This window comes from Buteo buteo, chromosome 8 (assembly GCF_964188355.1).
Source record: "Buteo buteo chromosome 8, bButBut1.hap1.1, whole genome shotgun sequence".
Classification (NCBI taxonomy): domain Eukaryota; kingdom Metazoa; phylum Chordata; class Aves; order Accipitriformes; family Accipitridae; genus Buteo; species Buteo buteo.
In genome coordinates, this window is record NC_134178.1 from 44,986,753 (window position 1) to 45,014,231 (window position 27,479).

Sequence of the window (27,479 nt, forward strand, 5' to 3'; positions counted from 1 at the left end):
AACTGAACTAATTGAAAAGATATGGGCTGGCCCGTTTTAATGCCCCACCGCATCAATATATTTAGGGGCAAATTTAACAGTTAAAAAAGGAAAAACATTAAACCAACTTTACGCAAAACCTGGTTTTGAGACTTGCACATATTTTCTTCCCCAGACTTGCAGAATTTTTTCATTTTTTATCTCCATTATAATGATTTTTGCCCAGGTTTACTGCAATGTAAGAAACAGATATATAAGCATTTCCTCACAGTCCTAGGTTTTATTATTAATTGTTAATAATAAAATTATGGCTACTTTAAAACTCAAATAAAAACAATATAAAAGCATGGTCATTAGAGTATTATATACACACATAACAAAACAGCTTAATACAACTGTACTCATATCACAGTTTTCTATTGTATCTAAGAGAGTATACTTTAGTACATAGCAAATAGAGATTCTGATTTCAACTTCAAATAGCCACTTTATATTTATTATAAAAATATTAAATGAGATTTTTAAAAAGCAATCCTGAAGTCCAGATGTAACTGTAATATGTTAACTGCACAGAAAACACAACTTTTGGGAGCAACTGTAAACCACAGAAGGAAAAAAATTATTTCTGATGCAAGTACTTATCCAGGAGGAATAGACTGGCTTCCTAATCTCCAGGTTGCTTTTGAACATAGGTACATTCCCTCATCTCAGTTTTTCTTGATTTTTTTTTCGTTCCCATATCTTGTGTGAATACAGACTCCAGAAAATTTCACATGCAATTTCTAACACCTCCTGTCTTCAGCGTATCTAAATCAGATACCAGATGCTCATTTGTATTGCTACAGCAGCCCGAGTTTACAGTCTTGTGAAAGATTTATTTGGTGAAAGTGTATAATGTCATAGCAGCATGTCCAGTTCAGAAACTCATTCCCAGGACTTCCTATAGTGCTTGGTATGGCACAAGTACAATAAGCATATGGACCTCTTTATACTAATGGCACTGACATGAAAGCACTTTTGAGTTAAACTGTACATCTGGTGAGGGGGACTACTGTGATCTAATTGTGGTTCATTAAAAAAATTTAAAAAAATACAGGACTTGAGTGCAGCTTCCTTTACATGATGTGCATTGACAATGCAAACCAGCCTTCTTCTTTTTGCTTTTCCACCTGCAAAAGAAGAAACTGAAATTCATATATCATAAATTTCCCACAGACTTGCTAGTTAGTGCTGGCTTGCATAGGATTGCTACGTATCAGTTCACTGATTCGTAGCAATCGTCTGCCATCGGCACTGTGGAGGGAGTCACACCACCTACTTTAGACACCTAGTTTAAGCCCCATCTACCTTAAGTATTCCAAATTTCCCCTCTGGGGACGTATACTTTGCTGTCCTGATAGGGAGTCTTGGACCCTAACTTTGTTTTTTCTCTTTATCACTCCTAATTAAGGTTATTTTGGACATCAGGAAAGATGGTATTAGTATCTCCTCATGTTTGCCTTCAAGCACATAAACAGATCTATGACACGCTTACCAGACTGTACTACTGCCTGGAGTTCCCCATAAAAGCTGTAGTCTGTTTTCTTTGCACATCAGGAATCAAAAATCTAGACTGGGGATTTTCTTTGCATTTGGATTTATTTATCCCTCAGCAACTGACTTGTGCGACAGCAAGGTAAGAGCTTGCTTGCCTCTTACACATGGCTCTACCAGTACATCATAATGATTACTTGAAATTCTCTGGAGGCACCAGTGAAAGACTGCCAGAGCTTCCAAGTTCTAATGCACAAAGATGCCACAGCAGAACATATACTTAACAGGATTATTCACTTGTAAATAACAGCTCTGTGGCAGCAAACAACCAATGTCACTAGCACTCAGGTCTCCCCTGACCAATCATCCAGAATCCAAACTGCCATGAATCGATTACTATTAGCCTTGGTAGATTTAAGGTAGGACAGAGCTCTCTCCCCTTCATCTGTCTTGCTTTTTCCTTATATGACACCACGATCGAACTTTCTGGCTGAAGATTTTTCAGTCTTACCTTTGGCCTTTGAATTAATTTCACACTTTCTGATGAGGCACTTAGGGGTGAACAAGGTTTGCCAGAGTCTCCTACAGACCTGTAGACATTCAAAATGAGATTGAAAAAGTGAAAAATGGAAGTGACTACTAGAATCATGTCTCAGATCCTGCATTAGGACCCCTCATCAATAGTGTTCAACAACGCATGTCATCTGTCATTTTAAATATAAACAATGGAAGTTCTGAAAAAGCTATTGGACCTTTGTCCAACTTCCACAGAGTTGAGCGTGATGAAGTCAGGGAAAGTCTGTGAAGCCAAAGAAAAACATGGCAATTTTTCCATTGTGTTCAAGTTCTGCTGTACGGGTAATCAAGGCAGTACAAAAATGAAATAGTAAAGGGTTAACTTTTACCTTCTTATACTGGTCATACTGGCAGGGGAGACACTATCTTCTTTGGAGCTGTCCATAGCAACTGCCATGGGAATAGACACGTCGATTGTCCTCCTTGCATTTTCTAGGCAATAAATAATAGCTTGATTCCAATGAGAACACAGCAACATTGCACAACATTCATTTCATTTTCCCATTTTTGGAGAGGGATCACATAACTCTTCACAATTGCATAGAATATACAGATCAGACATAAAACGTCAAGCTAAACATCAACCTCATACCCACTCTCTGAAAATGACAGATATTGAAAGCAGATAATCAAAGCAACTATGGGCAATGCGCACATATACAGAATGATTCTTCCATAGATAAACCTCCTGGGTTTTGGCAATCAGAGGCTTAGAGACTTCCGATTTATCTACTTTGTTCCTTTAAGATTTTACTTATGCTGAATTTATGTTACAACAGCTGTAGAAGTGTTAGAAGTGTTACAATCCCACTGCATGAGTCATTGCATACGGACCTACATGCATATGCACACATACATATGTGGTCTCTCCTCCCCCTCCTTCCTCTGCCCCTCAAGTCCTTCCCTTTATAGATCCTCTGTGGTTCAGGACAGGGGAAAGGGCAGGTGTCCTAGACAGAGCATGTGTACATGCTCACATGCAGTTCTGCCTGTAATTACAATGACTCCATGAAGAGATAAAGTAGCCCTCACCTGTTGGAAAGTATTTTTGTTCATAGTTACACATGGCAGCTAATCTATGAATCTTGAATCAGCAAGAACATTCCCTTTGCTAATTTACGTCTTCAGATGACTGGAAGCTCCAGTTATTTCTTTCTATTAGCACTGGCAGTAACTCAGAAAGGCAGTCTGATGGAAAGAGCACCCAGAAGACCAAAAACTAAAATGTGGTTGAGAATTGGATAACCACTCTGCCGTGATTTTTAGAACCCTGATGTAAATACTTAGCCTGTTTATAAAAGATTCTCCAGCAGAGAGGACTGATTAAAAAGCCTACTTCTGCCAATCAGTGACTGTGTAGCAGAACTGTTCTGCAGACAAGGACATAGCAAAGAATAGATTTACCATGAAGCATGATATTTGCAGCAGACTAATTACTAAGAAATTAACCTTAGGAGAAGTTTAGCTGATGTATTTTTAGCGCTCTGAAGCAAGGAGTGTTTGTACCACACAGTCATTAACAGCAAGTGTACTGCTGACCACAACTGCTGATCCAATCAGCTAAGGACAGAGAACTCCCAAAAGGGGAAAAACATTGTCTTACTAGTTTTTGTTTCTCCTGAAGCTGGGTACTTACCAGTATAATTTAGGGATGGGGACAGAACAGGAGATATCATTGGAGGGACCACATCAGCAGCAGCTAATTTCTGTTGGTCTATTAGCTGCAACAGTTTATCACGTGCTTCTGTACTCTGACGATTCAGCTCTGCTATTCTTTCCTCCAAGCTCTTTGATACCATGAGATGAGTCTACTTGGATAATCACTTAAAGTTAAAAACTTACAATTTGCACCTTCAAGGAGAGCATGCAATATATTTCAAGTACTTCTATGAATTTAATTTTCAAACTGAAAGTAAACATAATCATATAGCACCTCCTGTGAAAAATCTCATTTTGTCCCTTTCACTGTTCTGTATGTAGGTCCTTAATTGACTAAACACAACAATATTTTAAACTGGTCTTCCTACAAGTAGAAGCTATTGTCTCTACCAGTTAAGGAGAAAGGAAAAAAAAATATAAGAAAACCCCCAACCATCCAACAATTAATCATAATTAAGAAAATATTTAATCATAGACACACATATTCAGGAGGGTGTGGGGAAGCAAAAGCAGATTTCTAGCAGAAGTATCCTGGAACTCATCTTTAAACCAGGTTTTCACCCACTTTGACCTCTTCCCCTCCCCCTCCATTAATTGCTTCCACAAAACCAACACTTTAAAAAGTTTCCATCATCTTGTACAACTAAATGTTACACAACATAATACAATGGGCAAAGTGACAACACTCTCAGCCTACAGTTACGTAAGGAAATTTAAAACCTTTGGGATCCTTAATTGAACAGTAATTCAGCCACTGTGACAGAACAGAAGTAAAGACAGTAGCAAGGGCAGCGATTAGGCATTTCTGTATTAACTCCACTCACTGGGGTGCCACTGAATAGCTGCTTAGTTGCAGATTAAAGGTTTTCTATGTGAACCAAAGCCTTCAAGCTCTCTTTTTCCCAAAGATTTTGGGATTTTCACCACACAGCAGGACTGACAAGACAGATCCAACTAGTACATACACTATAATCAAGTATCACAAGAGATGTACCTGCACTAACTTTAACTTTATGGGCTTTTGGGTCACAGTGGCAGAAGAGATGTATGGCTGGATTTAAATATACATTTTACAAGCTTGATAAGAACCTGTGGATTGGTGCACTGCTTTCACTGTTAATATTACCCAAGCTACAAGAGGTATACCTGATCATGTTGCAATCACACATCTTTTTGCAGCATAACCTTTATAAACTTATAGATGTGTTCCACACTTTTCAGCACTCATATACAACATAGGTGCAATATGAGAACTGTTGAGCTCCTTGGGGAGCTCATACTCTCATAAGCTACTGTTGAGCTCCTTGGGGAATGATAAAAATCACAAGTCTCCAAGCAAATGAATAAAAAGAATATTAGGGTTGCTACTCTTTTCCTTAAAACAACTGACACCAGGAAAGAAACAGTCTCAAAACATCAGTAAGCTATGGGAAAGCAGATGAGCAGAAAGGGGAATCCAGCCTTCCTTTTCTCTTAAATTCTCACCTGTCCTTGTGAAGAGTCTGGACTAGGATTTGCATTTTGTATTGGGTCTGGCTGATGTAGGCAGTCACTTGTGTCTTCAGAGAAGCCTCTGAATTTGCTCAGTTGAGCTTTAATTAGGGAGTTCTGCCGTGTAAGCTCAGCTATCTGTCCCAGCAGATCACCGTTTTGAAGTAACTCTTTAGCTGTGCTGTTTTTTCTAGCGTCACCTGGGCAGGACAGACTGATTTTCCCATGGGAACTCTCCAAGTCTTTGTCTGCAGGAGGAACTGGTTGCCTTCGAGAGATGAGACAGTTTTCCTCAGTTGTGCTCTGTGTTTGCAGGGAAGAAGGTGAGCTCCTTTCCTTGCATGGTTCTCTTTCAGTGTTTTCAGGAGACTGAGAAATGGCTGTAAACACTACAAACAATAAATAAAGGAACAGTAAGGAAAGGGACATGTGATCCTTATCAAGGAAATTAACAGTGACTTTATTGCATCAGACTAGTAATAATCAAGCAGGAACTTGAATTGTAACACCTAGCCTGAATGTTATGTTACTGATCAAAATCACTCTATGCAAGACCCTGCTGCAAGAACTCACCAGGTTTAATATTTCCTATTTCAAATAGTCTTACATTTAAATGATTTATTTAGAGACTGAAAGAGAAGTCAGAGAGAAGAATATAAATTGCTTTGAATTTCTTAGCTGATAGATCAAACACTACTTTTTAGTTAGTCTTCCATTTTCCAAAATCCAGTCACCTTACCTAATAAACTGTAAGTTTGCATTTCAGCTCTGATATTTATACTGGGTTGATAACAAAACTTTTAGAATAATAAAACAAAATAATACAAGACTTTTGGCATAATAATAAACTAGCTATTTACTCAGCCTCAAAGAAACGGTAAGCACTCTGGCCAACAAAAGTAGTTAGGTACTTTTTGTGGTCATCATTAGCAAACAGATAACACACCACATACACATGAACAAATATGTTACAGCACCATCAGCTGCTACATGTTAAATCCTAGTTGGATTTTGTGATCAAAACCAGTTTTTCCTATGCTTTATATACCAAATAGCCCATTCCATCCCAGGCTTTAGCTTTTGCCTCTTGAGCAGAGCATGACATTTAAAAATTTACACACAAATCTGGTTTAGGAATCACTTTTCATAAAGAAACATTCAAGAAGTTTAACATTTGTTGAGCCATTTAGCATCTTCAATGGTTTTAAAAGAGTAACAATACATTTCTCACATAGCTAAACTGTAGTGAAGTCTAGGAACATGCAGTTTTATATTCTTGTTTCAAATGACAGACATCTGACAATTCTCAGTGGGACTGAAACCAGATGTTGCTCTTTTCCTCCTGATTTATTATGTGCCTCCCCACACCACAGCAGCCCACCAAAAGGTTGAACTAGATATAAACTTCCAACTGCCCTGCTAACTCCTTAAAAATCAAAAAGACTTTCAGGTTTTCTGACTCAGAAAAGAATTACAAAGCAACACAGCTGAAAGGGGGGAAAAAGGAGGAGGGGAAGCACAAAACCCCACCACTGTGCCCTGCTTCCTGTCAGCAACCATCAAGCTAGCCATAGATGTAATTACCTGCCTCTCAACAACAGAGGGTTACAGGGGCATTCAGTAAGATGCACGTGGTTACAATGACAGTTGCAGGAGGAAACAGCTAATTTTGAGAGTCACAAAGGATCCTCCCTTCTGCTCACTTCATTACGTTTAAATGAGAAATACCTTCCCTGATCACCCCGATGAACTTTCTTCCTTCCAACAACCACAGCTGAGCTACCGACCTATAAAACTCCTGAAGCCTATAGATATTGACACAAGAATGAGTTAATCTAGTTATCCAGCACCACATAATTTCAACAAAAACTTCTTCAGCCGCTTCCTGTGTATTGAATGGAATCCATACCGAAACCTGCTCCCAAAGCTTTTAGAAAAATCTCTGCTGGGAAGATTGGCTCAAAGCAAGAGCATGCAGCCTACAGACATCCTGGTTTGTCTGCAGCATGGGCTGTGGAGGTATGAATTTCCAGTCTTCAGTGGTCCCATCATGAAAGGTGATGGAGGCTGGATTACAACATCAGCAGATGGAGATCTGAGATGATGTGCTGTAGGTCATACACAAACTGCTATAGCAAATCATACAGAAGTGACAATCGAAACCAGTACAAGATGGAAATGCTGATCTGGATTGCCACTGACAGGACTCAGACAGTAGATGGAGAACTGCAGGGGACAGAAAGTCTAAAGGAAGAACAGGAAGAAAAGAAATGCATAGCTGGGGGCAGAAGCAGGATATTCCAGCTATAGGGCCAAGGTGTCTAGGCATACACATTAAAAGTTTTCATAGAAAATACATTTCTAAAGGTAATGCGAGTCTGGGAGATTGAAATAGTAACACACTAAACAGACTCCCAAGTCTACTACAGCCAGAGAGATCTCACCATTCTGGAGTGGAGACAATTCCTGACTGCTCTTCTGCCGGGGAGGTGACAACAGCACAGCTGGCTGGAAGATGTGGGCTGGCAAGCTTCTACCAGCTCCGCCACCACCTGAGGCACCTGGCCTCAGGGGAAACTTGGGAGGAAGTTCTTCCTGTGGGAATTTCATCATACCTTCCCTTTTGCATGCATCAGCACTAGGCTCAAAATAGCTCGAATCAGGTTCTTCTAAAGAAAGAGACAAAGCAGAGACAGAATTAGGAAAAAAGGGGGAGAAAAAAAATTAGTTTTAGTGCAATAGAGAAAATTCTCAGTAACGACTCTTACATTCAAGTATCTGAAAAGACAGACTAGAGTATCTTCCCCACACACTGTTATCTTCCTTCTGATCCCTAGATACAGAACTCTTTCAATGGAGCATAACACAAATCTTCACTGGCCTTAAGAACAAGAAGAGCTATAGTATATAGCCTCACAATTTCAGAATATTAGTAAGAGATCTGTTTGTAACTCATGCACGAGACTTACAGACAAGTGACTTGTGAGGAACAGGTATTTCAGTGAGCTGCATTTGGTATACTCTCTTGAGAAAAGCAGACCTATGCACTTGTCCTAATGAACCTATATTATAAATTTGATGGCAACAATGGTGGAGTGGAAAACAATTCAAAGCTTTGAGCTCTCTGATGATCTTTTTATGACTTAATTCAAATCAGACATCTTCAGTAAAAAAAAAAAAAAGTTATTCTTCTGTATTTAACTTCAACTAGTGTATGTCTATCTTGCCATCTCTTTTGAGCATACCAGGGAGGCACAAAACGAAAAGCATGAAATCAAAGTTGTAGCTAGCTGTGACACCACAGTAATTTTAATAAGCCTACATCCACTGCTCCATCATTGCTATCTTTGAATTTTCTCCTCACAATTTTGTTCAGGACATTTGTTCCCAAAAGAGAGGTTAGTGGAAAATTAAGCAGAACATACCTGATCCCAAAATGCAAGAGACAAAAAGCACCCTTCAAAGGCAAAGAGCCAGAAGAGGCTATTCGCATAAGATACTGCTTGTGGTTCACACTTCTAAGGTTCTGAGATTGAACTTAAAACCTGCCACCTACTATTCAATGACCATGGCAAGAAATGAGAAAGATCTTTCTGCCCTGTTTCACTGTACAGAACTGCATTTCTAAAGTATCCTCCTCACATGCTATTTGTCACTATGATATGCCCTCCACTCCTCTCTCAGCCACTCTTGCCTCTCCAGGGAAGTCCTGTGTTAACTTATACAAGGTTTCTGTGCTAAAACTAGCTATCTCAGATGTTTCACATCCAGTCAGGTGCCTTAAGGGTACAAGAGATCTCCATCTGAAGGAAGAAGAAGAAATAGTTTTGTAACTTTAGGAAACTTTCCTCTCAGGAAGATGCCTTTTCCTGAGAGCAGAGACCAATAAGGAAAAAAGATTTGGAAATTCTAGTCTTGCAGAATTGTTGTATAAGAAGGTTTAGGGTTTGGCGTTTTTTTTGTTTGGTTGTGGTTTTGTTGGTTTTTGGTTGTGGTTTTGTTGTTTTTTTTTTTTTTGAGGGGTGCTTTTCTGATTGTTTGGGTTTTCTATTTAGGGGTAGGATTTTTTGTTTGCTTTTACAAAGCCTGGGTAAATCACAAAAAAGGGATCTGGTGTGTGGCTTCTTCCTGAGAACCCCACAGAAGCAGTCAGGAAGAAAGTTTTTGACCAAAAAAAAGGTCCAGAAAACCAACGTTAACTAAGGAATACAAATAACTCCAAGGAATCTTGGGATTCATAAGGAGTTACTGATCTTGAGAACAAAAACAATGCATTTAAGCAACCAATCAGGGATGACAGGTCAGGAAAACTCCATGATGAAAGAATGTAAAAAGTACAATGTGAATCATGATTGGTTAGTTTGGCCATCAATGCTACTGGCTTAACTTAGTCTGCGGCTATGTTATATATCACTCAACTGGTCATTCACCTCTGATACCAAGTCGTAAGTGTCAGACTTCTGCCTGGTTAGTTACCAGGACTCACCAGCTGCTGTTTCTGGTCAGCAGCGACCTCCAGTGTCTCACGGAAGAACCAATCTCATACTGTCAGGCTGCCTCAGCAACAGGAAGGGTGAGATCCTGATTCAGTTGGTGGTTTGTTTTTTGTTTGTTTTTTTTTTTGTTTGTTTGGGTTTTTTTGTTTGTTTGTTTTTGTTGTTTTTTTGGGTTTTTTTAGGACCCTCAGAATAAACTTCACTTTGTAAGCCATCTTAACAGGTGAAGGCTACTCCCCCTCCTCTTTTTTTTTTTTAATATAACATATTATGTATCACTTAAAGCTCAAGCCCAGGACTTGGCTAAAAGGTTAATCTTGAAGTCCTGATCCACATAGAAGGATGCCAGTGGGGATGGAATACAACCTATAATGTTAAAAAATAATCTGTAGCAAACTGCTTGTGCTCACAGCAGAACCCACGGCCTATGAATTTCCAGAAGTGAGATTCATGCTCACGCAAGAGGTATTTATTCAAGTAGACTTCTATTAAACACCAGATTTTCCACTACAGGGATAAACTACCCGCAACTCCCATTTCATCCTTCACACATGCATGCACACACCTTGCCCGTTCACTGGGCCTTTGCTTGCAATTCCAAAATTGTTTGGACTTTGTTCTCTTCTAGGTTCTACCAAAGGGAGGCCTTTAAATGCTTGTGTGAGAGAGATCAGCTGTTCATCTGTTACCATCATGTATTGCTGAAGCTTCTTCTAAAGGATGAAGGAAAAACAGAAAGAGATACAGAAATTTGTATTCTAGCAACAGGAATTAGATTATATACCACAGGCAGCTCTGAGAAGAAGTTTGGTCTCTTATTACCACTGCATGAATCTGTGGGATTCCAGTGAGGTATTAAATATTGATGTCTCCACATTTCTCATTTATCTTCTCTCCTGCCTCAAAGAAATTCTTTGGTTTTCCCTTTTCCTAACTCATCACCCCATTTCTTCTCTAATGCAGCTTTATTCCTTCATTCCCAAATGTAACTATTGAACAATCTACCTCCACTGCAAACTGAAAAAAAAGGAAAATGTATTATATCTAGTCTACTCTGTTGCTCCAGTAGTGTTAACAGTACAGAAGTGTGGAGGCAGATGCTTAAACCTTTACATTGATAAAGCAAACCTCAGTTTAATGGAACTAGCATTTTCTCAGGCTTTAAAGTTAAACATGAAACAGGAAGATAAAATGTTGACTTTCCAAACATTCCTTCCCCCCCACCGTGCCTGCTATTGTAACTGTCAGACTCCTCATTCAATTTTGTCATTTTCTTCCTGTTTATTATTAAAATCTCCCGAACATACAACAATGCATCTCAGCACACATTTGCAACACAACTCAGCATTCTAACAAGTCATTCTGAGGGGGATGGCGGCTCGGTACCTGGATAGTAGTGTTTTCTTCCCTCACTAGAAGTATTTCTGCAGTCAGAGCATCAATCAGTTCTCTGTGTTCATTCAACATCTTCTCATGCTGCTGTCTCATCACCTCTTTCTCACGCAGCTGCATTTCACTCTAAAGAGGGAGAAAAAGTTAAAAACCTACTATAACCAATACAGATTCATATTTGGAAACAGGAACAGGTCCATATCACATCATACTGTAGCACCTCTTCCCCCTTTTGCTAAATTGACTTCATTACTTTCATGACAAAATCCAATTTTCAGGGCTTGAGAACTGTCAGAAAGCTTACTGTTCCTTCTTTATTACTCCAGAACACTGTAGGGAATCCTATACATCCTTGTTCTTCTGCCTTTACAACTTTTACAGGCTGTAACTGCAAGCATCGTCTCTCTGCACGGATACTGTTTTGTAAGTCACTGTATCTTCATGCAGTAACTGAGTAACTCCAGGTGTGCTGGTGCTTGTCAGTATCCTGTGCTACTTGTGTCTATTCTTTAGTTGCCTTAATTCATTAATGAAGACAAATTTGACTAAATGAAGGAGAAAGTAGTTGCTTTCTAATGTTTTCCCTCAGAGAGAGAAAAAGTTCTAGAGGGTTTCATTTATTTTATTTTTTTAAAGAAGACAAAAAGGTTTATTTGTTAAGTAATCCACTTGAGCATGAGGCAAAAGGCCTTACTGTAGAACCTCTTGCCCTTAAAAGATATTATCAATCTGTTATCTCAAGATAGACCACTGCAGTAGCCAGGCGTGCTGTACAAGACACAAAAGAGTCCCTTCCACCTCTAATGGGTAAATGGAATACATGACTGCCACTTTTTGGACCATCACAGACGAAAGAGCAGAGGCTACCAAGTCCCATAAACACATCAGAATTAGCAGATGGAGCCCTTCCCCAGATGATTGCCTGCATTTACTCACGGGAATCCCTGAGTAAGAGAAATACATCCCATCTCCAAAACACAAGAGATCCTGAAAAGCAATTGGGGTACTCTTTTCTGCTGCCAGCCAAAATTAGAGCATGGGCTGCCCATAACATACCATAGATTATTTTCTGCTGGCATTGGGACCAGAAGTGAAAAACCACCAAGGAAGAAGTGTTAAGACAAAACAGCTCTGCAGCCACATAAAATGAATGAATAAATAAATAAATTATTTTGAGAATAAACCACAGATACTGTCACTAGACACAAAGACAGACAGATAAACCTCCTTTAAGCATATCAGAGACAAACCATCCATTTTCTGGTTCTCTTTCACCTAGACAGAACGGCTTTTCTGTATTGATCCAAGTGAAGCAGGCTGGCACAGAAAATGGAGAAAACATAGACAGTTCTATCTTTTTAGAAAAGAAAACAGGGCAAAATAAGAACTTTAACCCTGGTATCAGTGGTGAAGCCTACTGATGCCTTAGATCTGGATGAGCTATTGTATCTACTCATCCTACACAGTGTTAACCTAGTCTCGGAGGAAAAGCTTCCAAGCAGCTGTGTGTCTTACATTTATGCATGGGGAGAGCATCAGGGTTAACAGCTGTATACATCCATTCCTACCATCCCATAGGATTTGGGTCTGGTATACCCTGGAAGAAGTATCTTCATTCCAGCCCATTGCCAGGTGTACCTCTAATATCATAAGCTTTGTTTTAACACTGCATCAGAATATGCAGAAGCAGAGACAGAGAACATAGCAACACGGAGTAATGTAGTATGCATATATTCTAACTTTTTCACCCTATGAGTCTGGCAAAGAAATACCATTCTTAGTAGAATGGGGGGGGGGGGGGAAAATCTAACATCTGGCAGATGATACTGAAATTCATTTAGGAACCAAGTCAGGTTGATCCACTTCCCTTTAAGAATTTCAGATAGCTTGGCAAACATCTCAGAAGTTTCTTTTTCCCCTTCTCTCTAGCCTCTTTTATATTCAGTAGCTGCTTCTTGTAGGAGTAGATTTTTTTTAATTACTTATTATTGCAACTGTCATGAAAGATTCATTAATTCAAGTTTCTCTTCCTACTTTTTATATATAACTTTGAGAATAAATTAAGCAACATCCTTTCTCGTAATTCTTCTGCATTCAGCTTTTCTGCAGCAAAGCTGGAAAATATTTTTTTCTTCCCAGAAGAGGAAGGAAATCTTTCTAGAAGCTTCAAAACCTCTTGAAGACTGGTTGTTTACCTGAAATCGGAGGCTTTTTAAATATCTGCTGCAAAGTCACTTTCTCAAAATGCATTGCCAGCTATAATTCAGGCATTGGAAATTTGCTAACTCTCCCGGCTAAGCAAAACAGATGGTGCACACGAGCACTTGATTTATTCCTAGCATCACAGGGACCAGGTTTTAGGAAATACTCAGACAAGCTGTGTTTCTTCATGGCAAATGCTCAAATCCTAATTGTAAATAAAGCTCCACGAAAAGCAGAAAAGTCACTGAAGGTTATGGATGCACACTGTATATCTCAAGCAACTCTGAATACAATTAACCACACTTTGTAGCTTGAGCAAGTTCTGCATATGTCTACTCATGAATTTAGGTAGTAAATCTAAAGAAGTTGCAGACAATTTCACAAGAAACAATCAACTCATGGAAGGAAGGAAGGAATGATAACACATCTATTAAAGTAGAAACAACATCACAAAGGTGCTCAGTAAAAATTGGGAATACAAGTAAGAGTCAGCATACATCTTTCAAGATAAGTACTCTCCTTAAACACTCAGACTCCTTGGCCTTCTGTCTGAATAGGATTAAAGCTCTTAAGATACATTGAATGTTACATTCATAAAGAGAAAGTAGCAACTAAGAAAGAAAAAAAAAGACAAAATCTGGAGTAGTTTTTGAGGAAGCTTGAGAGTCAAGAATAACTCATTTCTGTGGAACACAAATTAAAGACAATCTAAATAGGGTTATAATTGCAATTATATTTATAATCTTAATTTGATGCTATTAAATTGATTTTTTCCTAACAAATTGAAAACATTCTATCGGAAGTCCAGAAGATCCTTCCCCATAACTGCAAAAGAAACAAATTTAATACCCTGCTTTGATATTACAACTTTAACAGAAAACAAGCATCCTTAACTTCTTTTAAAACATAAGATCCCCTCAGCCAAAGTCCATCTTCTAGTGGTAGTGGCTTTTCACTCTTGAACTGATTATTTAACATTTGTTTCTGAGACAGGACTTAAAGTAAATTCTTCCATATAGATTACATGCAGGGTAATACAAGGAATAAGTTGCTATATATCCAGACAGAATTAAAAGAAAAAAATTCAAATTTTAAAATAAGGTCATTTTTCTCCCCCCAGTTATTATACACTCTGAAAAGGAACCAAAATGGGACAGTTCCACATTCATTACAGATCTATTGCCTTTGCTGTGAAATGAAGCATTGGGATTTAGATAACGTATTCTGCTGCATCTGTTAAGAGTGCAGGAACAGCCATAATCTGGTTCAAAATTTCACATAGGCCCAATGAAACTGTGAGCCACTGCTGCATCTTGAATAGCTCTGGGTTAGAGATAAAATAAAACACACTTCTTTTTTTTCTTTCTTTTTTTTTTAAAAAGAAGTTCTACAGGTAGCCTTCTCTACAGAATTCCATTGTTCTCCAGCTGTGCACTGCTATAGTGAGCACTTCAGGTCATTCTTGCTTAAGGTGAAGTTGCTGCTATGGATAGAAAAAGAAAGCTAAGGAATCCCTCAAAGAAAATTAGGGGATTTGGGTCCACTGCTTTAGTGACAACAGCATTGCCTTTGGGAGGCAAAGGAAGAAAAAGAATTTGTAAACAAGGCTGCTACATCTCTGAACATATTTAAATAACACATTTTAAATTATTTCAAATGCTATTTTCTGCTAATAGTCACCGAGAGACTTTCACTGCAGTCAACACCTCCCTTTTCACTAGGGGTACCTGTTTCTAACAAACTAAAAGTTTTAACTCCTAATTGCATGCAATACAAATAATAAGCATGATAATCAGACTTCAAAGTAAACTGATTGGGAGCCAGGAAAAAACAAAGTTTACATCTGTAAAGTAACTTTATACCCTTTTTCATTCACTCTGCAGAAGCAATTCAAAATCTTCTCACCTCTTTGAGGTAGCGCATCAAACGACATAGAGCATTCACCAGTGACAAGGTAAACCCGGTGAGGCCTTCACTTCTCTCAGTTTTTTGAACCTCACGACCTGTACATCGCTCATACTCCTCCAATTCATGCTCCACTTCACGTATCATGTGGTTGAGAATATCTAGGCTGGATTTGTTGTCCCTCCGAAGGTCAGTGGGGATTGAATTAGCTGGAGAATCATCTCTGCTCTGTCTTGCAGAGTTCTGTGCAGTTTGTTTTCTTTTCACTGGAAGAGGGGGGAAGAAAGCATCATTGGAATTTCAAGGTGTATAGAAAGCTTTGCAGTACCAATGAAATTACATTTTTTATTAATGTAAATCAAAGGAGAAGGCCTCTCTTGTCCTGAGCTGAAAAGGACCATCAAAGAATGTCCCCAGTCATTCCAGTTATTTTCAGATCATCAAAACCCACATTTTCTACCACAACATTAGTACCTCTCAAGTATGATTGTTTGGTGCTTTTATCTTAGATACCTGTTCCTGCTTTTCTCCTTCTCAGTTAAAAGCATGGAAACAGTTTGCCAGTGAACAGCCAGTGAAAAATATCAGCTGCTTTCAGGTCTTATATTTAGTGAGCAACTCTTTTACAACAATCCTTTCATGTTAGAGTTTGTATCTGATGTCAGTCCCCACATACAAATGCATGTAGAATATGGGGACTGAAATGCATCGTAATTGGGCAGCATAGACTAGAAAGCTATATCAGACATAAAAAAGCCCTGCACAGCAGAGAACGCCACAGCTAGCCAGGTAATGTGTAGCATCAAAGGGCCATATTTGTGGTTCCTAGACCCCTATGGACTTTGCTTCGCCAACAAACATGCAGAATACAGGGCAATACACTACACACGGGGCTGTGGAATGTCCATCCATAGAGATGCTCAAGACTCAGCTGGACAAGGCCCCCTCAATCAAACTTTGCAGTTAGCCCCGCGATGACGTCCAAAGATCCCTTTTAACCTACATTTTCTTATGATACTAAGGACCCTGGTCAAAGGGACATATGTTATTTTTAAAAGTACTAAACTTTTTGCTGCAATTTGCTTTTGTTTCCTCGAGTTTGGGTTCAGCACTTGTCTCACAGTGTAAGTGGAATCTACAGCCTCTTCTTCGTCTTCATTCTGAAGTCTTGAATGGATTCTCTTGACTACATTTGTAGCATTGAGGGCTGATTTAAACACAAAACAAAACAAAAACCCCACACATTAAATATTTCACGTATGTTCTAAATAGTAATTTGTTCTAAAGTAATTTTATTAGAAGAGCTGGCTTTTTAGTCTGGAAATTGATCTGAGCCACGTTAGTATGTCTCTACCTCTCACCCCCACCCAGAAAAGGAATTCCAGACAGGATCCTGTGAACAGCCTAACGACCCTTGAGAGGCTGTGATTAGGCAAATCCAACCTGACTGATCCAATGATGGAGAAACAGTTGTTGGAGTCAAAGGCATATTTGATTCCTGTGGTAAGGTAGTTTTTCTCATATCCTTTTCAGCCCACAACTGAGAATTCACCAAGGAATTTTCTTCTCTCAATAACCGAAGTAGCCTACATTCAAAACAAGCATAACAGTGAATTGTAATAGGATAATAGCATGATTCTAGATTATCTGTACAGTCTAAAAAGAGCTTTTTAAAATATCTATAACTGCTCAGGTGAGTTCCTTGCTCACATTCAATCCCAGTCTGAATGTTACAACAAGAGGTTTCCCTAGAATTCTGAGATCAGGAAAGGAGGCGGGGGGGGGGGGGGGGGGGGGGGGGCGGGGCGGAAACAGAAAAAGTAACTTAACTATTTCCATGCAACACACAATTTTAACTCTGCCTATTTCCAACGTTGAGAAAGTAGAAACATGAACAGCTATGTTTGTATTGACCTGTCAGAATTGATGCTGGATTTGAAATTCAGAAAGTCCTGGTGTCCATCTTCTAATTGATAGATTGATAATGCTTCCTCTTCCACTTCATTAAGAACCTGTTTAGGAGACAAAGAAAACAAAAAGGACTTCAGAGCAATTTCAATTTGTCTTCAGGAAGAAGTTAGAGATAAATTTTCTGAAATTGTTTCAAGAAAAAAACAAAAACATTTGTTTCAGTCTCCACCTCCAAAACAAAATTTAAAAAAGAAAGAAAACAAACCACAAACCTCTGTGGGAAGAGTTTTGGGGGACTTTAGTACCTAAGAAATACTGATATTGACAATTGTCTCTGAAAATAACACAGCAAGTGATTAATTCAATATCCAATGTTTTATTTGGATGATTTATAAGAAATAAGAAAAACGACACACACTGTAGGACAAAAAAAAAGCTTTAAAGACTGTAGCAAAACAAATATAGAGATATAGCAGGCAGAAGATAGAAAAAGCAATCTAAATTATAGCATTTTTAAAGTTTCAGTCATTTGACATTACAAGCTAAACAACCTTGTAATGAGATCTGCAAAACTACATTTTTATTCTATGTGCAAAACACAACCAGAACAAAATACAATCCTACGTACCATGTTCATAGCAAAACTTAAGCAATCAAATTTGGAATTAGGGTTCCTCAAACTGTCAGGTTTCTGCATTTCTGGGTAGGCTTCACCAGATAGCCTTTAACTATGATTTTCATAGGCACATAAGGAAAAGAAAATCTCACAGAAGCTCAGCAGACAACTATCAGTACATGTTTCTTGTAAAAATTTAAGCCTATCCTGCAGCATGCATCCAGTGATACAGCTTACAAAGATGCTATAGTTAACTCTTCATAGTAAAAAAAAAAAAAACAAACCAAATACCACATCGAAATACATGACAGAGCAGTACTGCAACTCAAATTGCAGATATTTGTGCAAGACAGTAGGAAACAGGATTAGAGAACCATGAGAATATGACACCATCACTTTCACTCCCACAGCCCTTTTGGTCTTCATCAGTGAGCTGCTTTCTGGGAGTGTCATATGCCTGTTCTCAAACCACAGTGAGCATTCCTGGTACCACCCACGTTATGCAAAGAAAACAGAACACGAAGGCAATCGAAATGGAATTTTAAACAAATTTAAACCATTTTTAAACCTTTTAAACAAATCTAAATAATTGTAAAAGAATGTGAAGTATTGAAAGTTAAACTTGTAGGACTAATCAAGGCTGTGGCGTTAAGTGGGGTATATTTACATGTGTGTTATCAGAAATAAATTGGAGCCCAACTGGCTATGTCCCCATATATGCAGACATAATTAGAAAATCAGAGGCATATTTCAATATGTAGCAATTTTTTAAGTGACACAAGAGTTGTCTTCTTAGTCTGTAATTACTTTGTTCTCTTGCTGATAATTCCAGAATTCAAAAGGGAGAGCATGCTAATATGAGAGAGCTTCTATGAGATATGTTTGTTTCTCATATTCAAAGGTTAAGAAATCAAAAAAAAAAAAAAAAAGATTCCCAGAGCCTCACAAAACAAACCCACCTTTATTTAACACCATTTTCTATGCATGTTATCAACATGGTATACAATACACAAAAGACAGGGTTAGGTCTGCTTGGAAACTCTACCTCTGAATAATTTTATTTTGTGCAAACAAAAAAGCCACAGGACACGCATGGAACAGAACATACATTACCTGGGAATCCATGACAGATTCACTAAGGATGGAAAGCTGGGTGGAAGGATCACATTTTTGTACAATGGGTCCTTGAGATGATTCTAGGTCACAGTTAGGAGCCATTGTTACATTAGGGAAACCTAGAGGAATCAGACACAACAGGGAAGGACATAGAGGAGTCGGTCTATAGTATATTCACAGGGCTTTGTACCAAAAAGCAAGTTCCTGTACTTTGCACAAAAAGGATCACAGGGACATATGTCGCTTTAAACAACTGCCAAAGGCCAACCACAGAGTTATCTTAATACATTCGGTCATGTACCAGGCTTTTGTCCTTCTGCACAAGTGTATTTAAACAGGTGAGAAGAAGCAAGTAGGATGAAACGGTCATTGTAAGCGAAAGAGAATGGCAGTCTACAGAGAAAAGAACCTAAGTTTAAGATTTCACATGCAAACAGCCAGTCCTGCCTTCCAGTAGTGTTAAGGACCCACAAACCAGGGTAAGAGATGGAAAAGCCTTGTTCACAAATCGCTGATAAATCTTCAACAATATCCCAAGAGCAAGCAGTCAACCCATGTAGCCATGGGAATCAGAACTACTGAAGTGGTTTGTACTGGTTCTCTGTATAAGCCAGCAGCTCGGCTGTGGAAATGGTAAGCGTGAGGTATTTCACAGTAAGTAACCCAAAATTCCACAATGGACAGATACAGTAGAATAACTGGCCATGGTCGCTCTCCCCTGCCATGGGAGGCGTTATCCTCATTTGTGTTTCATCCAACATGAACAGGATCAATCATACTGCGTTAGATGATGAGATGAAAACAGTTAAAAAGAATACTGTGCAAAGCGAGGCTATTTATGAAAAGCAAGGAGATAATCTTAAATGTACTACCACACATAAATGAGACGGTCTACCTGTTCGTGTGCGAGGAGCATCCCCAAACAAGTCTTTTGCCACAGCCATAACCTGATCAGATCGTTCCAATACATCTTGCAAATGGTATTGATCAGACAGAATCTGAAAGTATAGTGTATGAGGAAATATTTCATACTGAGCAGACCGATTTTTCCTTTGTTTTTTTTGGTATTGTTCTTCTAAACAGTTAGCAAGAGAACAGCCAACAAGACAATGTTTGCAAAGTTGGTACTGTGCAATTAGATCCTAATTAAGGTAGATCAGAAAACCATACTTCATTCTGAGTGACTAGAATTCATCTTGTTTTTCTGAAAAATGAAACAGTTATTACTTCTGGGGGCCCCATCAGCACTGACTTTTTTCTCTTTAGAGCCAATCCTCTCACTCCCTTCTCCTCCCACCCTGACACAAACAAGAAACTGGGTGTTTATGACACACTCATCAAAACAAAGACACATATCTGGCAATAAAAAAAGTCAGTAGGCATCCCCAAATCATTTGATCTCAATGTTGTTCAGTCAAAGAACACTTATCTAAATCTGACAGACACCCAAAAACTGCACCAAACCAATTCACGCAAACTTGTTTCATTCAGCCTTGACCATGGAAAATTTTGCCTAAAAATTAAGCCACCTACCACCATAAAAGTTTCAACAGACATAAATACAGCTGACTACATCTGGCACCAGAAGACGTTTTGGGAATCTCCACACATTTGTCACAAGGCACTGCTTCTGTATTCAAGGTCTCTCTCTCCCAGTATTTGAAGTCCATCACTGGCACCATGATGGCTGCCTCCTAAGGAGGGAGATCTCGGAGAGCAAACCAAGAGGAATTCAGCTACTGTGAGCTGACTGGAGCTGACTGGAGACATGGCTTCGTGGGCAGAAGGCAATCCAAAACTCCTCACTGACTTGTGGTTTCATTCACAAAGGTGGAAATGGGAAACTAGTAAAATTATCCCACAAACTGGGAAGAAGTTAGTTATTCTTAAAATCTGAGAGGCAACTAGATATGTAAGTGACCTCCACTTCATCGTAGTCAATCAAATTTAGCCAGAGAGACTGCAAGTACTTCAGAAGATCCCACAGAAAAGACAGGCTCACATATGCTCTCCTACTCAAAATTTGAGAACTGAGTGACAATTTTTGCTCCCCCAGGAATCATAAGAGGGACTGGTTTGCAGCAGTTTCAGAGCATTATATGACATTATCTCCAGAGAGTTTCTTTCAGTGTCCATTGATAAGTTTGCTGGTTTATATTCAGCCTCATTCAAAAAATTCTAGGCAGTGGCATTTCACCTGTTTCACCCCCACCACCAATTTTACTGTTATGTCAGGAGGTTTCCCCATATACCTAGTTTTCATGACCTTCTGGTCTTTTGGGCCTGAATTACACTGCAGTATATTACACTTCTCCTCATAACCAATTTAGCAAATCAGTGAACATTCATTTTTCAATCACCTCACATATTTACTTTTCCAAATCACTATTCAGCTTTCACTCTTGATACTAACTAAATCTACTCTTCCCATTTAGCCATCTGACATCAAAACAATGCAGGTTTTCAATCAAAGCTATGCCAGATCTGCAGAAGAACAAAAAGAAAAAAAAAAAGAAAACAGAAAAAATAAGTTTACCTGTCCCAAAACATGATTCCTTTCCCTAAGGCAATCAAAACGAAGGTGACGTGTTTAATCAGACAAAAATTATCCTGATTAATTTGTTTTCACCCTCCCTACTAGATCCCTTTCAGCACCAGCAGGTTTCTAAGCTTCGCCCTCCTGCTGAACATGTTATGAACATTTTTAGAGCTTTGTTCCCAAGGTAGGTCAGCTCACATTTGCTTGTGATCACCAGAAAACAAAGTGATACCAGCTTCTAACCCCTCTAGGCCCATTTACATGCCCTCGACAAATTCACCGAGTGCTATACCTTGTCCCAGTTTAGTATCACCTATGAATTTCATTAAAATTCATCTTCCCTCCTGATTCAGATTGTCACTACAGATAATTAAAGATTACTTATCCTAAAACCTCCACATTAGAATAATTCACTCACCACCTACCCTTCAGTGCAATACACTAACGTTATTTTAAAAATAAGTTGTTACAGGACCAATCAGTGTGGTACCTACACATTCACAATCCACAGTTACACACTAGTAGCAGCATCTTCCTAGTTTTAGTCTCTGAGTCTTTGCAGTTGAGGAGGATTCAAGGGGCTTAGGAAGCTACACTCTCACAGCAGTAAATAAGGAAAAAAGGTCACCAAGATAACAGAGACAAGGAGATAATCCACAGTGATTGTGCTGTACTGGGAGACACAGACTGAAGAGTCTCCCCAGTTACTCTGAAAAACAGGACCTAACAATTAACAAGATTTAAGCTAGGGACAGGTGAAAATGGTGACTCTCCTCCATCTTTTTTTTTTTTTTTTTCTCTACACACAAGAAGATGCCAGTGTTTCAAACAGCAACAGCCAGATGGGTTTCATCTTGCCTGGCATAATCTCCTTTTGTCTTCCTATCTGGTAGCATCTTTTCTCTGATTCAGGAGTAGACATAGGGTGTGTTGAATAAAGTCATCTAAATATGAAGGGCAAAGCCACTCAGGAGGAATTGAAATTTGTGCACTGTCATTAGAAATGGCAACAAATATGGGAGACTATTTCCTAACCATAAGTTTCACATCTGCAAAATAACAAAGTCACATAATAGGTAGTCTAGCCAAATTTTAGAGCAGGTAGTCTAATCTACCTTTGTGACACATAATTTATTTCTGCATGGAAGTCTTACTGAAACTAGCCTGCTATTACATTAGGGAAATTTGTATAAAAGCCCGCAGCTTTTTTGACCACTCCACTAAAATGCACTTGGCAGAAAAGTATGAAAGTAACAAAGGTCAAAATTAAAGCTTGAGGCTTGATTAGCACAATATCCTCAATACAAAAACTCTACTGTGATTGCAGAGAAACAGGTGTCAAATAGGAAACTAGAAGGTGAACTTCAATTCTAAGTACTTTCATTTGTTTCTGTCTACGCTTGAACGTTCTCAGAGATCAGAAAAAGACTTCAGAAAATTTACAAAAGACGAAAGAGAGAGGACGTCTGTGATAGTTAATCCACTGCACATTTACAGGACTACTAAATCATGTTTATTTTAACTGCTAGGTGAACATTGTTCATCATCATTCCTTACCAACAAGAACAAGTCTCAGTTTGTCCAAGTGCTGATGGGGTCTGAAAGCTCATGACTATGGTTTGAGATTAGTTTTCATAACATATGGCAAGGAGCTGCCTGCCGTGTGAAACAAAAGGATGTCTACCACTGAAATCCTCTTTCAGACACTGAGAGCTACTGTCTCTGTTAGCTAAGCCTAGGTTTGCTGCTACAGTTCAATATTCAAAAGCTACTTAAGCAACATATTTTTAGTCAACGTGCTTCAGAATGCTTACAGCTTTTCAGTCCCCAGCTGACAAGCTTGTCTGCTAGCAGCCATAGCTCCTCAACCTTTGTTGGGTCAATTTTCCTTCAAGTTTTTCCTTACCAACTTCTTGCCTCACCCTTTCAGCCCCTATGACTCTGCATTTTCCTCTGTTTAAATAAGCAACAGCAGATAAGGACGTCCCTCCCAGAAAGAGAAATGTTTCCATCAAAGAAAAATACTAGACAGGAGAAGGAAAAGGCAAGATAGCAATAAGAACACAAAGAACGCACATACTTTTCACAACACACAGTCTAAGTCTGCAAGCAGTTCCTGTTCAGACACAAAGAGGCCTGCAGAATTACAGAGGGTATAGCTAGGCAACAAGGATCAAATCCACAACTGTACAGATCAGTTAATATGTTAGACAGCCTATTCCCATCATTGCACACACTCAACACATAGAGGAGAGTGCATGCATATATGAAGTCAAATTATCTAACAAGAGGAGCAAATGTTGACCTATGTGCAAGAGCAGTTTTCCACTACTGCTGCAAATCATCTGCAGCAGGTTGAAAGTGCAGATTTAGCTCTCACCTCACGCATCAGAGTCAACTTCCTTTTCTCCAAGGAATCACCAGCCAGTTGTTTTTGCTTCTTCCATTTTCTTTTCAGTGCTTTCTCTTGCAGTTCTAGATGGGCCAGTGCTTTGTTTTTTGATTTGTGTATTTCATGGCGACGCAGCTAGGTAAACATGAAGGAAACCATTTCAAAATTGAGGGACAATCTAAAGCAAAATTTGCAGGGTAACGCTAACAAGCTCTTCTTGATCTTCTCATTAATGTGCTGAATACTATTTATGTTAATTTCATGGTAGTACCAGTGGCAGTGTCACAAACATCCAGATGTGTAAAATGCCATCAGTACTATCCAAATTTAAAGCGGCTCCGAAGGTGAACGGGGCAAGTCTCACAGTTTCCATCTGCCCTACACCACTGACTCAGCAAGAGTTTTTTCAGCTGTAAAGGGAGGAAAACACCAAACACTACCACCAATAATATGCATAAAAAGACACAATGAATTTTCCTGATTTAACAGTCAGTCACCAGAGATATTATCTCTCTTCAGAGAGAGAAAGATTCAGTTTAAATACAAATTAAACAAAGTAAATGTGAGGTGCTTGCTAAAGTGTCTGGAAGCTATCAAGCCAACCATTTGTAGAATGAAGTGTCTCTCTGCTATTGTGCCCATCTGTCTTGACTAACCTGTCAAAATTTATAAGCAACAATAGTTCACACTGCCTATTCCATCCTGATAAGCACTGCTACCAAGTAAAATGACATGGAGTTCACATATTTTGTAACGAACAGGTCGTTCGATATAAAGAAATTATGTTAAATCGTTTAAACGAAAATTGAGTACCGTCAGAATTAGAGAGATTCCTAAAATAAAGCATGTCTTTCAGTCCTTCCAGCAGAGATGAGACTTCACTTCAACTAATTCACCGAGTTTTTATGTATTTATGTTTTTATGCTGGTATACAGTTTATTGAAATAAAAACTATGGCTACTGCTTCCCAATGGAAACAGAAAACTGAAAAACACCAACTGCCAGAGCTGAGGATGCATGTTATCATTAACAAAGAACCAACAACAAAGAGCCAGTATCTTCAGAAGCTTAAAAAGGGAGATTAAACATTGGCAGAAAACATCCCCCATAAGTATGGTAAACACTTATGCTAGATCACCAGCTACGTCTCCTTGCTACAGCAAAGGAGCAGTGATTGCTATGAAACTTACAATATCCTCAGGAGTTGCACGGTGGACTGTCAAATCATGGACGGTACTCTGCAAACAGGAGCCAGAGAACATATCAAAAGCCAGAACTGAGGACGAACTGGATTTAAGTTTCTTTAAAAAAAAAAACCTCTAAATTACAATATAATTAGCATAAAACTATAGAATGGTGCATTTTTATGGTACTATAAAGCATTCCACCCTCAGTGAGGCAGCCAGTCAGTAAAAATGATACCCCTATCAAGGCTGGGCGGGCTCTTCAGCCTGAGGAGCGGGCTGCCAGCTGGGAGGCCTCACCTCAAGCAGCACCAAGGAAGCGAGAGGGGTCGTACCCACGCCACGCACACTCAACTCCCCGTCACAGTATCCCTCCCCGCCCAAATCCACACACAAACCGGGTATCTCCAAACGCGAGCCCCCACACAGGACAGTGACCCCTAGAGCCTTCCGCCCCCCCTCAGCCGGCAGAGACTCCCCGGCCGTTCCCCAGCCGGTAAAAGACCACCCCGCCATCTGCGTATCACCCAGCAAAAGCAACCCCGCCGCCGGGCCCGCCTTGCTGCCCGCACAACCGGAGGAGGAGCGGGAAAACCCGCCAAGGCCGAAGCAGGCTCGGGGGACCCGTCTCAACACCCGGGAAGGGGAAGCACTTACATCCCAGTCCCGCTTAACCGTCGCCGCCTTCCTGGAGCCCTTCTTACCGGGGCCGCGGGGCCGCGGTCCCCTCAGCAGCGACATGGCCGCCCCCCCCCCCCGCGGGGCGGCGGGAAGAAGGCGGAAGCTCGAGCGGGCCGCGCGCGCAGCTCCCGCCCACCCGCCGTTGCCATGGGGACGGAGCCGGTTTCCCCCTTCCCGCCCTAAGGGCAGTCAGGCGGTAACGGCTCTTCCCGCCTCGGCTTCCCCCCCCTCAGGGCACCCCAATGTCGTGCGGAAAACAGACTCCACAATCAGTGAGATTGTAAAGTAGGTATGTTTATTCAGCGCTGGGCAGCACGGGGGTAGTCCCACCAAAGTCGTGCGCGCCGTCGGGCCTAATTGTGCAGGTTAAGTACATCGTTCTACATACATATTCATTAGATTTCCGAGGAAATGTTATACATGCTCATTAGTTTTCCGGGAAACTATTAGCATATGCAAATGTCTTTTACGCAGGCGCATTGAAGGTCTCTGGTGGTCTTCAGGAGTCCTCTGGTGGTCTTCCATAGTCTTCCTCACTTGTCTGCTATTTGACCCTCCTCAGGTGATTCTGCGCAGTATGGTCTTTTACATATTTTGATACATCAGTGCTCGTTAGTGCTCTTATTGTCTAAGTTCTCATTAGTGGTGTAAAATCATATGGTTAGTTTAAGCTAAATTATCTACAAGGATGAGAACAAAGGCAGGAGTTCTTATCTTTTCTGGCCCTATCTATTCAAGCAAGGTCTCTACTTGTGCCTTCTTAACAAGATCGTAAATCCATCAAACATTTAATTAAGTTTTGTGATTGTTCATGGTTCCTTCTTGCTCATCACTCCCAAGTACCAGTCTCTGACAGGCTTAATCCTTGACGAACACCAGTCTTTGGTATGTAAAGTTACAGGGAGACAATCATTAAGCAATTAGCAGTTTGTTCTCTATATCACCAAATTACCACCACCGCCCTCCGCGGTGAAACATCCCCGCCTCGTTCACCCTCACCTCACGCCGGGTTCCCCCTTTCACGGGGGTAGGATATCGCCGGTGCCTTGCGGCTCCTTCTCTCTCTTGTGTTTTCTGTCAGGGTGCAGCCTTTGCCCCTGCCCACCCCCGGGTGGCACCTCAGGGGTGCAGAGAACAACAGCCACCCCCACCCCCAAGAAGGGCAGTGCCTTGGCGGCTCCAGCCTTGTGTGGAGGGGGCACTTTATACTTCACAGGGAAAATCCACACGAGCTACCCCTAGCAATGTCACTCTACCATGTTTTCCACCTCTCACCTTAATTTTCCTATTCACTCATTTCACTAATATCCGCCCTCGCTGCAAATACCCTCCCAAGCCATGTCTCAATGTCCCTCTGAGGAAGCTTTGCGAATTTCCCCATGCAATAATGTATTTCAGATCCTATTATGGGTGATTAAGAGCAGAATGTCACGCAAATTATTACATTAAGGTGACATCAAATCAAAGAGTGGCCCTTGACTGTGTTTCAACAAACAGATCTCATTAGCTGTGCCACTGAGGAAGGGTGTACTTCCCTACCCACTAGGAATTTCTAGCTTCCACAAAGCAACAGGCTCTTCTCAAACAAGTCATTTAGCTTACACAGGAGTGCAATATATTTCTTATAGACTTGCTCCACAAATATGCCACTTCCCTGTCACACACGCAGAGGCAAGATGTAAACTACTCTGAAGGGTTAGAGTTAATATTTTATATTACAGTGTGAGCTTAATATTTTGTCAGTGGGAGCTGGAAAGTGAAGACATAGGGTTTATCAGCCTTTCATTCAAAACTCCTTCCTTTCTTA

The 27,479-nt window shown here is 40.0% G+C and overlaps 1 protein-coding gene across 3 annotated transcripts; it reads right to left on the reverse strand.

The window, feature by feature from the left end:
* Positions 1-233: 233 nt before the first annotated feature.
* Positions 234-25,782, reverse strand: SPICE1 (spindle and centriole associated protein 1). 3 transcript variants are annotated; one of them, XM_075034451.1, is made up of 17 exons: positions 25,649-25,782; positions 24,998-25,045; positions 23,796-23,942; positions 19,772-19,874; positions 18,874-18,995; positions 17,148-17,245; positions 16,677-16,819; positions 16,300-16,440; positions 15,234-15,499; positions 11,121-11,252; positions 10,300-10,447; positions 7,683-7,907; positions 5,233-5,627; positions 3,725-3,896; positions 2,418-2,520; positions 2,024-2,102; positions 234-1,148 (listed from the first exon to the last, which is right to left on the reverse strand). In XM_075034451.1, the coding sequence occupies exons 1-17, from the start codon at positions 25,730-25,732 to the stop codon at positions 1,095-1,097; spliced, it is 2,460 nt and encodes an 819-aa protein (XP_074890552.1). In that variant the 5' UTR covers positions 25,733-25,782; the 3' UTR covers positions 234-1,094. The 3 variants fall into 3 exon arrangements, with proteins under 3 accessions (XP_074890552.1, XP_074890553.1, XP_074890555.1); XM_075034452.1 differs by lacking the exons at positions 23,796-23,942; positions 24,998-25,045; positions 25,649-25,782 and adding an exon at positions 20,410-21,304; XM_075034454.1 differs by lacking the exons at positions 19,772-19,874; positions 24,998-25,045; positions 25,649-25,782 and having other exon boundaries at positions 23,796-23,907.
* Between the last annotated feature and the right edge of the window lie 1,697 nt (positions 25,783-27,479).